Genomic DNA, 14,385 nt, shown 5'->3' on the forward strand with positions numbered 1-14,385 from the left:
CTGCCATTAGTCTTTAGTATTATATTGTTCTTTTTTTTAATACTACACAAACTCATCCTGTTTTTTTTTTTCTAGATTTAGACAAATTTGCTGCTGATGACATCATGGACCCAATTGCCAAGGCAAAGATGGTAGCATTAAAGGGTATCAAGAGAGTGTTGGCCCAGGATCCAATGGTTGTTCCGACTGGCATTAATAGGTACTTCTTTTATTGTGTAAACATTAGTTTGACAAGCATATTTCCATTCAGTTATTTTAAAGTACATTTTTTTTATTATCCATACAAAACATACATGAAATCAATGGGAATTTGTTTAAAAAATCAACATTTTCTCCTGTAGACAAAGCATCATACTATTGGGTTCCAACAAGAGAGACAAAAATGTAGAAGCAGGGTCCCAAAAATGACACAATGTGTTTGGAATCAAATTACCAAATGCGACCTACCAGAAATTCATAATGTTTACTGTATAGGTACTATTTTTATATTAACCTTTAATGTGCATTAAATGTATTAAAATACAATTGCATGGTTCCAATGATATTTGCTAAATTGACTGAAATTATTTTAAATTAGTTTTTTTCGCTTCCTTCAAATGTCGAATTGTCTTCAGACAGACAAATTCTCATTGTATGCCCCCTTGAACAATGTGTTAACACACTGGCAAAATAAAAGGCTGAATATATCATAATTAGCTAGAAATGCAATAAAGGAATTGGCCCAAGTTGATACTGGAGGTGGGGTGTCTGATCATTAATTTTAAAAGCATAAGTTTGTTGTAAATTTATCAGGACTCACAGTGTAAAGAATGCAGGGCATCTCTAGTAAGTATAGTCCGCTGTGGCGACCCTGAACTCACGGGATGAGCCGAATGGACAAAAAAAAAAAAAAAAAAAAGTGGAAAAAAATAGGTCTAAATCTGCTCTAAAAACAAACTACTTTTTTCACATGGTGATAATAGGATTATTTCAGTCTTTTCCTTTTGTCATCCTCCACTCTGACTTAATGGCTCAATGGGACATTGTACATCTGCTCATTTCCTGGCTTGGGTTGAATTTTTTCAGATTGAAATAAAGAGGTTTAGCATAATTTAGGTGGCACCTATGCTGGAATTAAAGCTATATTCCTGGCTTTTAATTATGTAGTCTAGTTGCATCCCCTTGAAATATTAGCCAAATACTAGCGAATGAAAGAACAAACTGATCTATAGTCAGTTGTTCACTTCTGCAAAGGAGTTGCCTTGTATGCAGCAGTGCCATAGTCGAACAATCTAATGTCTGCTGTCATCAGATGGTGATAACACGGTAATTTTCTTTTTATCCACAATGGTTTGGAAACTAGTTATTCCAGGCTTGTGAGGGCATATTACATTAGTCACTATACTGCAGATATACTTACAGTTTTTTTTTCTTCATTTCAAACTTTAGACAACAAGTTTCTCTCCTTGCTCAGAGGCTGGCCTCTGCCCCAGGCACAGATCCAGGTCAGCTTGCATCTGGACGTCCAAAGGTTTGTGGTTTTGCTTTTTAGAAGTTACTGATTTAATTTCATTTTAGGTCTTATATCATCATTTGATTAAAATAATCTTTTTTTTTTTTTTTTTTTTTGGTTGTTTGTTTAGGAGGGTGAAACAAGTGACCCAACCCAGTCAAGACCCAACCCTCCCCAGTTTGTGCAAGGAATCATCAGTATGTTTTAACAAATATTTAATCTTGCTAGAAATGTATAGTTATCTTGCTGTCCCTATGCGCTTTCATCTTTATTTCTTTCAACTTAGATGATTCCGAACAACACCAATATGAGGAATGGCTTCTTCATACCCAGCAGTTACTTCAGATGCAGTTAAAATTTTTGGAGGAACAGATTGGAGTTCACCGCAAATCACGCAAAGCATTGTGTGCTAAACAACGCACTGCTAAGAAAGCTGGCAAAGAGTTTGTTGACGCAGAAAAGCTTAAGTTGATTACAGAGGAGCAGAGCAAAATTCAGAAACAGCTTGACCAGGTGTGTAGCTTTTAAAGACTGTAGCACAGACCTATATAAATTTATCAACTTGTCAAAGCAGATATGTGGAATTTTGATATGTAAATTCATATCAGCTCATTATCCTTTTTTTTTTTTTTTTTTTTTTTTTTTTTTTTTTTTTTTTTTTTTTTTTTTTATAGGTACGCAAGCAACAGAAGGAGCACACCAATCTTATTGCTGAGTATAGAAGCAAGCAGCAGCAGCACCAGCAGCAAGGCTCAGCTCTTCTTACCACTGGTCATTCTGCACAGGGAGGGCCCCCTAACATGTTTTCCAAGATGCCTGGCCAAATGATAATGGGACAACAGGGCACGCCAGTAATGGGCCAGCACCCTGGCGTGATGCCACAAGGTGTAATGCCTGTAAGGATTCCCCAAGGACAGCCCTTTATAGGGGGAGCACAACCCCAGGTCCCTGCAACTCTTGGAGCCAGTGGTGCTAGGGCCCCAGGTCCTCCTGTAGCTTCTACAGCATTTTTCCCACAAAGCCCAGGGATGCAGGGTGCAGACCACAGGCTTCTGCAAGAAAGACAGCTTCAACAAAGAATGCAGATAGCGAAACTCCAGCAACAGCAGCAGGTGATGATGAGCCAGCAACCAATGCCACACCCAAACCAACAGTCTGGCTTAATTACTCAGCCATCTGGTATGATGGGAAACCCACTAATGGCCCAGCCACAAGCAAACCCTCAACAGGGAATGCTGGCTAACCAGACCACTCAGCAAAATTTAGTGCCGGTTCCACAAGGGATGGTTGGAGTCCCATCTGTGGCCACACCGCAACAGAACCTTGTAGGAGGCCAGCCAATAAACCATGCTCAGGGCATGATTACAGCTCAACCAGGGACTATGGGGAACCAGCCAGTTGCTTCATCTCAGCAACAGAGGCCTCAGCTTATGATGGTTCAACAAGGAATGGTAGGGTCTGCAGGTCACCCTGGCTTCAGGGGTCCCAGGGCACAATTGACTCCACAACAACAAAATATTTTGGCCCAGCGCATGCTTGTATCTCAGCAGCAGAATGTTCCAAAAAACTTGGCCCACCTTCAGCAGCAGCAGATGACACATCAGAGACAACCACCACAGTTGATCAGTCAGTCCAGCCAAGAGCAAGGAGGGCTGTCCCAACCCTCTACTCCACAAATGGGGTCCTCGCCTTCAGCAGGAAGTGTCACACCCCAGCCACAGGGAGCTGCAGACAGCCAAAACACAGGCCCCAAAGAGGGTGAGATCCTAAGCCCTGATTCTAGAACACCACAGCAGAGTGGACCCTCGACTCCCAATCAGGTTTCACAGCAAAGCTCTGCAAATGACCATCAAACTGACTTGGGACGACAGCAATTACAGCAGCAGCATCAAAATCAGGTTTATATGGCTCAGCAAAAACAAACTAACTCCCAGTCTGTACCTGAGCAACAAACAGGTTTGGTTGGAAACCAACAAATGGGTATGCTTCAGCAGCAACAACAAATGCTTCCACTGACAATCCAAAGGCAAGGTTCCCTCAGTGCTGACAAACCCAATATGGTGACTCTTAAAGAAGAAGGGAAAACAATTGATTTTTTAGCTCAGCAGCAACAACAACAAATGGTTCAAAAAGAAATGCAGTCATCAGATTCCAGCATCCAGCAGCAGATCATAGGCCAGAACCATCCCAGTCAGCCACTATCTGTTATGATGGGCCATAGTCAACAACAGCAAGGCCCTATGGCTCAGCAGCAAAGGCAACATCCTATGATGGGCATGATGAGAGCTCAGCAGCAAATGATGATGGCACAGAGGCCTGGAGTTCCATCTGGTCAGATCCGCGCGTCTATCAACATCCAGGCTATTATTGCTCAGAATCCTCAGCTCCGCAATCTTCCCCCAGACCAGCAAATACAGCAAATTCAGGCCGTGATTGCCCAGAGACAGCTTCAGCAAGGACATGTGCTGGGGATGCCAGTAAGTCAAGTCCAGCAAGGTCAGTTGAGATCTCACATGCCACCCGGACAGGTACCACAGGTTGGGCAGCAGGTGACAGGAATTAAAGGCCAACAGATACCATATGGAGCCATGGGGAAGTCAGGAGCATTGGGTATTCAGCAGCAGTCAGTCATGTTGGACCAGCAACCTGGTGGTACTCTTCACATGCAGCAGGGTATGATGGTCCCTGGGCAGCAACAGCCACAAGTACGGGCGATGATGCAACAACATGTTATGAGAGGCCAGGTTCCAGTGCCACAACCTTCCATGGACCAAGGTCGTACCATAAGGCCAACATCTCCACGTCAGTCATTAGCTAATTCTCTTGGGGATATGCAGTGGGACTCATTTCATCAGGCTACAGGTAGACGTCCACCCACTCCTAGTCAGAACCAACAGCAAGTTTCAACGGCTGCTTCAGCCGGACGCATACAGAGCTCTCCATCCCATGCATATTCTCCAAGAGCTCCCTTTGGCATGAGTCCAGCCCACCCAGTCTCACCCCATTCATCTCGTGTTTCCTCACCTTCTGTAGCTGATGGTAGGGCTGGCAAGGGGAGTCCATACAGTCAGGTGAAGGCCTCTCCACTCAGGTCACCCGGAGCGAAGAGTCCACTTGATTGCCCAGGTTTGAAAGTAGAAACTCAGACACTGGGTGAAACGTCTCAGACGGTCTCAGTTATCCCCAATGGACCACAAAAAAACATGAATGTTCAGTTGCAAGGGGCCACAGAGAGCCATGTTTCTCCTGCACATGCCTCTAGAGAAGGAGAGCTATGCAAGATGACCCTGCAGAACATTAAACAAGAACCAAGGGAGCATCAGTGTGATACTGCAGTAGAGACACCTACTGGAGGCATTAAGCGAGAAGCAACAGCCGAGATGGTAACTTCTGGAAACATCACTAGCACTGTTATTGCTAGAAACATGGGTGGAGACCCTGGGAGCCAATGCCCAAGGTCTGAGACAGGACAACAACTACTACAGAAACTCCTAAGAACCAAGAACATTCACCTTGGTGCTCAGAGACCTTCTGAAGGAATCCACAATGAGATCAATGGGCACATCAACAGCAAACTAGCAATGTTGGAGCAAAAGCTTCAAGGGACTCCACGAAATATGGAGGTATAATTTTCTTCAGTGGTTTCATTCTTTCTTTACTCATGTTGTTTTTGTTGGGGGAAAAAACATAATTATTCTTTTTCAACTTACGTAGGATTTACATTCTATAACAAAAAAGGCTCCTGTACAGAAGGCAAAGCGACCTAACAAAGCAACTGGAGACCGAGGGCCCAATGCACGGAAGAAGAATAAAAAGGAAGACATAGGAAAAAGTGCTGAAGCCTTGATAAAACAACTCAAACAGGTATTCAAATGGCAAAAACTATTTTCCGAAATAATTTTTGCTACTTATGTTTAGAAGAATGGATTGTAATCATATAGACATGATGATAATTGCATGTTTACTCTGCAGGGTCTTTCTCTGCTTCCTCTGATGGAGCCTTCAATCACTGCAAGTCTAGATTTGTTTGCTCCTTTTGGAAGCAGTCCAGCCAATGGCAAAACTGAGCTCAAAGGATCCTTTGGAAATGCAGTGCTGGATAATATCCCAGACTACTATTCTCAGTTACTGACTAAGGTATAACTAAACTGCAATGTGTCTGGTTAACAGTTGCACCTGAGGCATTTGGTGGATGATCAATGCTTCTTTAAGAAAAATGTATTAAAACATAATGTTTTATAAGACCACATTGTTTTGTGACTTTACAGAGTAACCTCAGCAACCCACCAACACCACCATCCTCCTTGCCGCCTACTCCTCCACCTTCAGTGCAGCACAAGCTGCTGAATGGCGTGACTCCTGGGGAAGAGCTGTCTGAGGGTCAAAAAGATGCAGAATCAGCAAAAGATCCAATGGGTAAAAAAATATATAATTAGTGAACATTTGTGCAGTTGTACAGTATTTAGGTTCTAAATTACATATAATACTTTCTGCAGAATCTGTTACTGTGGAGGTAAAGAGTGTAGACATTCTAGCAGCTCTCCCCACCCCACCACATAACCAGAATGAAGACATCAGGTACAAAAGGACATTTTTTCTCAAATATGTTTTAATATTTCTTTTCAAATATATTAGACATTTCTTATTATGAGTGGTAATAAAGGGTTATTTTTTTTAACAGGATGGAGAGTGATGATGAGGATGCCCCAGAAAGTATCATCCCAGCATCATCACCTGAGAGTAATGTAGGAGATGAAATGCCACGTTTTCCCCACTTGCGGGAGCCTAAAGAGGAGGAGACGGAGAGAGCAATATCCCCGATTATCCCTCTCATAACTCGCACTGCCATCCCAGGTACTAGCCAACATTTTAATTATTCTATTGCATTATGCTGTGTGTACATATGACTATTTTATACAACGGTTAAACATATTTAATTTAATAATGCTATTAAAGAGTGACTTTACCAATTTTCAACTTTCTTTCTATGACTAGTTTAGAATTTTCTCTGACTTCTCTATATTAATATATTTCCCTACCTCTAGCTGGAAAAACATTGGGAGTGGAGTTCAGATAATGTAATCTGGGGGAGTTCTGGAAAAGCAGAGGCTTTTTTTTTTTTAGCTAGAAGTGGAGAGACATAGATAAGCAAGGGGTGACTGTGGCGCAGGAAGATGGAGCGGTTGTTGCTTAAATCCTTGGCTCCTCTGGTAACATGTCGAAGTGTCCTTGAGCAAGACACTGAACCCAAACTTAGTTGCTCCGGCAGCAAGTTGCTGCTTGCGGTACGTTTTGGCCAGCTGCATAGCAGCTCCCCCATCAGTGTATGAGTGCGTGTGATTGTGAGGGCGACTGGGTGAATAAGAAGCAGTGTAAAGCATTTTGAGTGCCAATAGGTAGAAAAGCATTAAATAAGTGCCATTTACCATATTTTAATATAAGGAAGTCGGAGGGAAGGTTAATGGTAACCAAACTAGAACCAAAAGTTCAAAATCGGTGAAGCGTCTTTGAAATGAGTTAGAAATGCAAACTGACAAAAATTATTTTTATATTCTTGTAGCATTCCCAGAAAACAAACAGTTGCACCCAGCTGATAACAATGTAGATTCCATATCTAACCAATGGGATAAAGCCAAAAGCAACGAGGTGTCCGTTACCTTCACATTGTCTTCTGCCGCAGCCAAGGTAATAAAACCTGAGATAATTATCGACTGTTTAAACGTACCTTCATATTCTGACTTCATCCATAGTTAACAAACATAGTAACATAGTTACTTTTTTTACTTTTTTTTCCCCCCCAGAAACTAAACCACGTTATGATGGCCATGGCACAGTTGCTAAACATTAGGATGCCAGGTTCATATGAGGTGAATTTCCCTACTCAAAACTCTGATGTTCCAGGAGTGGTTGGATCTGGTAAAGGACCTGGCGAGTCAGGTATGCACGTAGAGATGACTTTTGCATCGTCCTTGAATTAGAAAGTTTTATTATAGGAGTCACAACAGAAACCGTGTGATTGTTTCACTTGTAATGCCTATCTCTAGGTCAGAGTTTAGCATAGTTGAGGTCATCACACTCAAATTTTTGTTACTTTAGTTATGATTTTATAGTCCAGAAAGTATCATTAAAAGTTAAGATGGTCCTGTTTTCCAGGGGCTTTGTGTACAAAGGACGGTGCTTCATCCAGTCAGGATGAGTGGCTAAGGCAATTTGATGTGTCTCTACCAGGCTGTACATTGAAGAAACAAGTCGACATTCTGGCACTTATTAAACAGGTGTGTTATTTAGACATCTTTGAGAAGTCTTGAGTTATTTTTCTTTTTTTGGATCATATGTTCTGTACTATAGATTTCTTTAAGGTTTCAGTGTCATTTACAAACTTTCTCTCAGGAATTCTCTGAAAACGAAGACAAACCAGTGCAGCACTGTTACACAACCAATGTAAATGACCTGGATGTGCGCCACCTCCCTGTCATACCAGTGGAAGAATCTCCACCCCCATCACCATCACCTCCACAACCTCCCCGCTCTATCCCTGTTACAACTAGTGAAAACGAACCTTCCAAACAATTTGCTTCTCCGTCACACTCACCCTCCAGTCCCGCCAATGTTCACATCAAGATGGAACCTGATCAGCATGTTGTTCCTTCTATTGATGCTGCTCATGCATCTGACGTTATAGTTGATGCTATGAAGTCTACAATTGCTTCTTCAGAGTTGGCAAATGATCCAGCCGCTATTGCTGCAGTTTCTGATCCTACTGCTCCTACTGAAGATCAGCAGGCTAAGAGTCCTGCTACCGAGGAGGAGGACTCATCCATGGATCCAACTCTACATCCAAAAGATTCACCCAACACCATAGAGGCTTCCCCTAAGGCTGTGAAACAGCGCAGGCCTCTTTCTCCTGATGAGGAGGCGGTACATCCTAAAGTGAAAAAATGGAAAGGCATCCGCTGGAAGCGTCTTCAGATTGTCATCTCAATACGTAAGGGTGGTTCTAAGAAAGAGAGCAGCCGTGAGGTGTCTGAGCTGATGGAACGCCTGCGCATTACTCTCCGTCCAGACAAGCTGCCTCGGGATAAACGTAAATGCTGTTTTTGTCACGAGGAAGGGGACGGAGCCACCGACGGGCCTGCTCGCCTGCTCAACATTGATGTGGACTTGTGGGTGCACCTTAATTGTGCCCTCTGGTCCACAGAGGTGTATGAGACTCAGGGTGGTGCTCTTATCAATGTGGAAGTTGCTCTGCGTCGAGGATTGCGGACTCTTTGTGCATATTGCCAAAAAACAGGTGCCACCAACAGTTGTAATAGACTACGCTGCCCAAATGTCTACCACTTTGCTTGTGCTATCCGGGCAAGGTGCATGTTCTTCAAGGACAAGACCATGTTGTGCACACAGCACAAGCTGAAGGGCCCCAGTGAAGATGAGCTTAGCACATTTGCTGTTTTACGGCGTGTCTACATTGAGCGTGATGAGGTAAAGCAGATTGCCAGCATCTTACAACGAGGTGACCGTATCCACCTGTTCCGTGTTGGCGGACTCATCTTTCATGCGGTAGGCCAGTTGCTGCCCTCCCAAATGGCCAACTTCCACTCACCTACCGCCATCTTTCCTGTTGGCTATGAGGCCACACGCATCTACTGGAGCACCCGAGTGCCCAACAAGCGCTGTCGTTACCGCTGTCGTATAAGCGAGGATGATGGTCGCCCCCTGTTTGAGGTGCGTGTTCTGGAGCATGGGATGGAGGATTTGCAGTACCGTGACACTACTCCAGATGGTAAGAATTTGATCAGCGCTCCTACTTCATGTTATATGTTGTTTCTCAGTGTTGTATCTAACTAATTAACATTACTTGCCTGACCACTGAATTCTTTGTTTTTAGGAATCTGGAACCAGATAATTCAGGAAGTGGCTAAACTCAGAGATGAATCATCCATGTTGAAGCTGTTTACTGAACATCTCAAAGGAGAGGAAATGTATGGACTCACAGTTCATGCTGTCATGCGGATCACAGAGTCGGTAAGATTTTGCAGGGAAAAAAAAAAAACAAATGCCCCATTTTTGTCTTTATATCTGTTACAAGAAGCTTGATTTTTGTCTTAGGAGATCTTGCAGTGTCAGAATTAAAACCCCTGTTTTAGAGACAACCCAACATTACAAATGGACATGAAATCTGCCAAAGCATGAACAAACTCCCTGTAACTAAAACCCATACACTGGCACATCCATGTACATTTGATCTAAAGCATCTACGGTACATAAAAGTTCTTTTGTTTGTGTTACTTTGTGTTTTAGTTGCCAGGAGTGGAGAGCTGCCAGAACTATCAGGTTCGATATGGACGTCACCCTTTGATGGAGCTTCCTCTAATGATCAATCCCACTGGCTGTGCTCGCTCTGAGCCCAAAGTCCCCACACACTGCAAGAGGTAAAGCATAAAACTTGATTTTAGCAATAAACTACAGCAGACTGGGCTCTACAGTAACATGGCAACAACCTGTGTGATAATTCTAACCTCCTTTTGAGGCACAATGCTATTTAAGCTGTTTACTCACAAGCCTCTTGTTGAATGGGCTTCTAGTATTTGTGCAGTTACATAATGTTCAACAGCATTAACAAAATGTTTTTAACCGATTTTTTTTATACATGCTCAACTTGGCTTTACTCTTGAACACTGTAATCCCTTTCGGTATCCTGTACTTGTGTTTTGTTTTGCTTCTAGTGCCATGTTAATGTGACTGGTAGTGAGTCAGTTATTTTCCATAATATGTAACTCAACACATATGCAGTCCAGTGTTGAGAACCAATTCTTTATTTGATGCACAGCAATATGAAAGCATCATACATATATTTAGGGTACACATTCACACTTAATTTTCTGTTTGTCTCAAGGCCTCATACTCTTAATAGCACCAGCGTGTCAAAGGCTTACCAGAGTACTTTCACTGGTGAGCTCAACACACCATACAGTAAGCAGTTTGTCCACTCCAAGTCCTCCCAGTATCGGCGCCTGAAGACTGAGTGGAAGAACAACGTGTATCTAGCACGATCCCGTATTCAGGGCTTGGGTCTGTATGCTGCCAAGGATCTGGAAAAGCACACCATGGTCATTGAGTACATTGGCACTGTTATACGGAACGAGGTGGCCAATCGCAGAGAGAAAATCTACGAGGCACAGGTATGCCAGTTGAACATTGGCGTTAAAATGCAAAATGTACAAAAAAAAATTTATTTCAGTGAGTTTAAGAAGTTACCAATAAACAGGAAAAATACATATAAATGTGGGTTGGGGAAACTTTTGTTTGGGTGGGCGGTTTAGATGTATTCTACAACTGGAAAGCACTTAAGTACTAGAAATGTTGTAATATTGTTACTTGAAGTGTGTATCAACCTTTTTCTAACTTAGAACCGTGGAATCTACATGTTCCGTATTAACAATGAGCAGGTGATAGATGCCACTTTGACAGGTGGTCCCGCTCGGTAAGTAATGATAGGGGATTATCTCTCATTATAAATCCTTGATTCTAGTATGTCTTTTAATGTCTTTTTTTTCCCGTTCTTTTCCAGCTATGTCAACCATTCCTGTGCCCCTAACTGTGTTGCAGAGGTTGTAACATTTGACAAAGAAGACAAGATTATTATTATTTCCAGCCGTAGGATCCCCAAAGGAGAGGAGGTGAAGTACACTTAAAAAAAAACAGCCTCTGTTACCTTAATTTAACCCTTAAATGTTGTTGCTTTTTTTTTTTGTTTGTTTTTTTTCCTCCAGAAATTTTAGTAGGTGTTGACTGTCTTTTCTTTCTTATTTTCAGCTGACCTACGACTACCAGTTTGATTTTGAGGATGATCAGCACAAGATTCCTTGTCATTGTGGAGCCTGGAATTGCCGTAAGTGGATGAACTAATGAGGAGAGAGAGAAATGGAGAATTCTCCTCTCACTGGTGCCAGATCAGTCCTGCGCCAAAGCCTTTGAATCCTACATAGCCAGTGTATAAGCTGTTGTGAAAGATGTGGAGGAAGACTGGCTTCAGTCACTGAAAGACTAAAGCGTTGACACCTGTAGCCAAAGGTTTGAAGAGCATTAATCAATAAAAGCAACCGACCACCTTCATCAAGAGCAGCTTGATGGGGGGGGGACACTTTCATGTTTGGACTAGTGAATCGCCCTTTCCTCAGCCAAAACCCTTTTCCCCCGTCGACTGTTCTTAATAAGCTTACAGTGGCTGGAAAACAATCCTCAACATCTACCAAATGCTTCTGACCCTCCTCCGAATACTCGTAGTGCAGAGCTCCCCTGGAGCTTCGACAAAAAGCCATTTTGGAATACTAAGACTAGTCTAATGATGCATTTTTATGGTTTAAGTCGGACCTATTTCCTGACCCACCTGACCACACGTAACCCTCACCTCCGAGAAAAGGCACTTTCCCCCATCCCTCATCAATGAAGACAACACAGATATTGGCTCGCTAGACAATCTTGATGTGGCTCTGTGTAAGAACTACATATGATCGATGGAAGAAAAAAAAAGGTGTAAGTTAATATAAAATTTGAGATGCTATTGATCTGGGGCCCCAATGCCCCAGATGTTCTGACTGTGTGGAGTCCCAAGGTGGGTTATTTGGACCCAGTCTACCTCATTGATTTAGTGGAAAGTGACTGCTTTGTATGAAAACTGCTACTGTGGAACGGGGGGAAGGGGGAATGTTTTTATAGGCTTAGCCTTCTCGGACAAGCAGGGAATCTTAAGCAGCAGGTTTGCTCTATCTACTCTATGCTGATGATGATTTACAATAATGAGCCAACATTATTATTTATGAATGATTTATACATAGGAAATATATTACAGTTTTGATAAGGTGTTGCATTAAAATCACAATCAGAAGCTTAGCGGGTGTCCTGTTTGCCACCAAATCATCCTTGAAATTGATGTAGCTTTTTCTTTTTTTTTGTACTTTTTATTTATGTGTCTCAAAACCATGTTATTAGCTGTGTGAAAGCACAATAACATTCACTATTGAGTTGCTAAAGACAATAATGGTTTGAGTAATTGGCTCTAGGATCATGAGACACTTGGTCTTTGAAGACGACTAGTCCAGAATTAACCAAGTACACATTTGCTTGTCACTTCATACACTGAAGTTTCAATTGTCAGAAACCAGCCAGTGGATGCATGACTACTGTCCCATTTAATGCTTTTTATTTCCCAAAAACTCATTCTAGTCACAACTCAACCCAAGCTTTGAATCATGCCTCTTCCTCTCTGTATTATTTAGTGGACTGTTGTTAAATTTACTGTAGTAAGTCTTCCTCTGCCTGAGTACAGCCTGCAGTGTTTCTACTTCCCTTGTCATGTGCTTTTCTAGTGCTGGTACTGTCCTCTTGAGGCTGAACTGATAGCAGGGAAAGACTTATTTTAAAAAGAAAAGGGCATTTGATTTCACTTCTATGTAAGATGATTTTTAAAAAAGTCTTTAAAGGGAGCTTTACTAAAACTCCACCTTCCCATAGTACTTTGTTTCCTCCTTTCCCTAACCTAAGACCTCACATGATTTTAAAAATGCAAAGTTGTACAAACTGTATATATAGTATATGCATTAGGGGACAGCAACTCTTTATCCACCCCTTTGTAATCAAAGTCAAAAGTGTAGAGAAATTAAATTGGGGGGGACAAAAAATCAACCACTGGATATCCTTTTAGCGAAGAAAGCTGTATATAAATATAAATATATGTAAAATGGTAAACTAATATCTTTATGTATATGAACCAGAGTGTTTTGCATTTACTTGTTTTTCTATTAGTGTTTTGCTATAAGCTCTGAGAGACAAGTTTGTTAAATTAGGTATGAGAAAATGTCTGGGCTTCTCCTATCTGTTGTGATGAGAAGCAAACCATAACAAAACAGTTTTGGTTCACGTGGACGGTTGTTAGACATGAAAATCACTTCTTCCATAAAACAGTACAATGGTGCATAGCATTTGTATTTATGTAATATTATTTGTGTTTATTTTTCTTTATATTTATGCTACTTCTTGTTGATTACCAAAACCTGTCCCTAATGAGTCACAATTGGATTTATATACTCTTGAATGGAAAAATCATGAATTCCCTAGAATATTGTTAATGTTTTGCTTTTTAATATCTTCCCTATAGAAGTGAATGTGTTGGTAAACCTTGTGAAATGGTTACTTGGCCTAATGTATGTTATGATGTAATACTCAAGTTAATCCCATACTTAACCTGGTAATGAATTGCACTCATAGTAAACAGAACTTCTCTAAAGTGGTAGATATTGAAGTATGCAGCAGTGATTTATTTTTTATTTTTTTTTGGGGGGGGGGGGGTTCAAGTGCAAGGGAAGACCATGATGAGACATTAAGCCACTCACTGGATTTTAGCCTGAATAATTTTTAACTTCTCTGAATCTCTTAATTTAAGTTCTCTGCATATCTTATAATTTAATAAAGTTTGCTCAAATTGAAGTTTTTTTTTTTTTTTTTTTTAACTTCACCTACTTTTTAAAAAGAGATTGCATCTGTACAGCAGAGATACTTTTAGGGAATATGAATAAATATAATCATTTTTATTGTATGTGGCATGTTTTGTATGAATATTATTTTAAATTGTACATATTTTTTTCAGGACACCAGAGGTTGCATCTCTTTATATACAACTTCCCCTCTCCCTTTTCCCTCCATCTAATTTCTTTGTCTGCTTTTGTTTCTTGTAAAGGAAAATAAAATGCATTTTAAATATGCGCACATTTTTTAAAACTCATTGCACATAAACACTGACCTTGACGATTCTTTCTGACGCTTTGGAGTCATTTAAAAATCTTTGGTCTTATTACTGTGCCACTTTGTATCACACCTTGTTGCCTTCAATATCAAGG

At 41.3% G+C, this 14,385-nt stretch overlaps 1 protein-coding gene across 6 annotated transcripts in view; it reads left to right on the forward strand.

The window, feature by feature from the left end:
* The window catches only part of kmt2d (lysine (K)-specific methyltransferase 2D), a 30,745-nt gene extending 16,495 nt beyond the window's left edge, over positions 1 to 14,250 (forward strand). For 5 of the 6 annotated variants that reach the window (XM_067527214.1, XM_067527210.1, XM_067527213.1 and 2 more), the window contains exons 36-55: positions 76 to 199; positions 1,429 to 1,510; positions 1,623 to 1,689; positions 1,779 to 2,005; positions 2,167 to 5,115; positions 5,207 to 5,356; positions 5,465 to 5,629; positions 5,761 to 5,908; positions 5,989 to 6,070; positions 6,174 to 6,346; positions 7,053 to 7,177; positions 7,294 to 7,429; positions 7,646 to 7,767; positions 7,883 to 9,272; positions 9,378 to 9,514; positions 9,791 to 9,921; positions 10,386 to 10,671; positions 10,900 to 10,973; positions 11,061 to 11,169; positions 11,306 to 14,250. In XM_067527214.1, the coding sequence (XP_067383315.1) occupies positions 76 to 199; positions 1,429 to 1,510; positions 1,623 to 1,689; positions 1,779 to 2,005; positions 2,167 to 5,115; positions 5,207 to 5,356; positions 5,465 to 5,629; positions 5,761 to 5,908; positions 5,989 to 6,070; positions 6,174 to 6,346; positions 7,053 to 7,177; positions 7,294 to 7,429; positions 7,646 to 7,767; positions 7,883 to 9,272; positions 9,378 to 9,514; positions 9,791 to 9,921; positions 10,386 to 10,671; positions 10,900 to 10,973; positions 11,061 to 11,169; positions 11,306 to 11,398 (6,770 nt within the window). In that variant the 3' untranslated portion in view covers positions 11,399 to 14,250. Of the gene's footprint in view, positions 1 to 75; positions 200 to 1,428; positions 1,511 to 1,622; positions 1,690 to 1,778; positions 2,006 to 2,166; positions 5,116 to 5,206; positions 5,357 to 5,464; positions 5,630 to 5,760; positions 5,909 to 5,988; positions 6,071 to 6,173; positions 6,347 to 7,052; positions 7,178 to 7,293; positions 7,430 to 7,645; positions 7,768 to 7,882; positions 9,273 to 9,377; positions 9,515 to 9,598; positions 9,694 to 9,790; positions 9,922 to 10,385; positions 10,672 to 10,899; positions 10,974 to 11,060; positions 11,170 to 11,305 lie in introns of those variants that run through there. The other variant, XR_010916371.1, reaches the window with a different exon arrangement.
* Positions 14,251 to 14,385: the final 135 nt, after the last annotated feature.

Source organism: Channa argus, chromosome 13 (assembly GCF_033026475.1).
Source record: "Channa argus isolate prfri chromosome 13, Channa argus male v1.0, whole genome shotgun sequence".
NCBI lineage: Eukaryota > Metazoa > Chordata > Actinopteri > Anabantiformes > Channidae > Channa > Channa argus.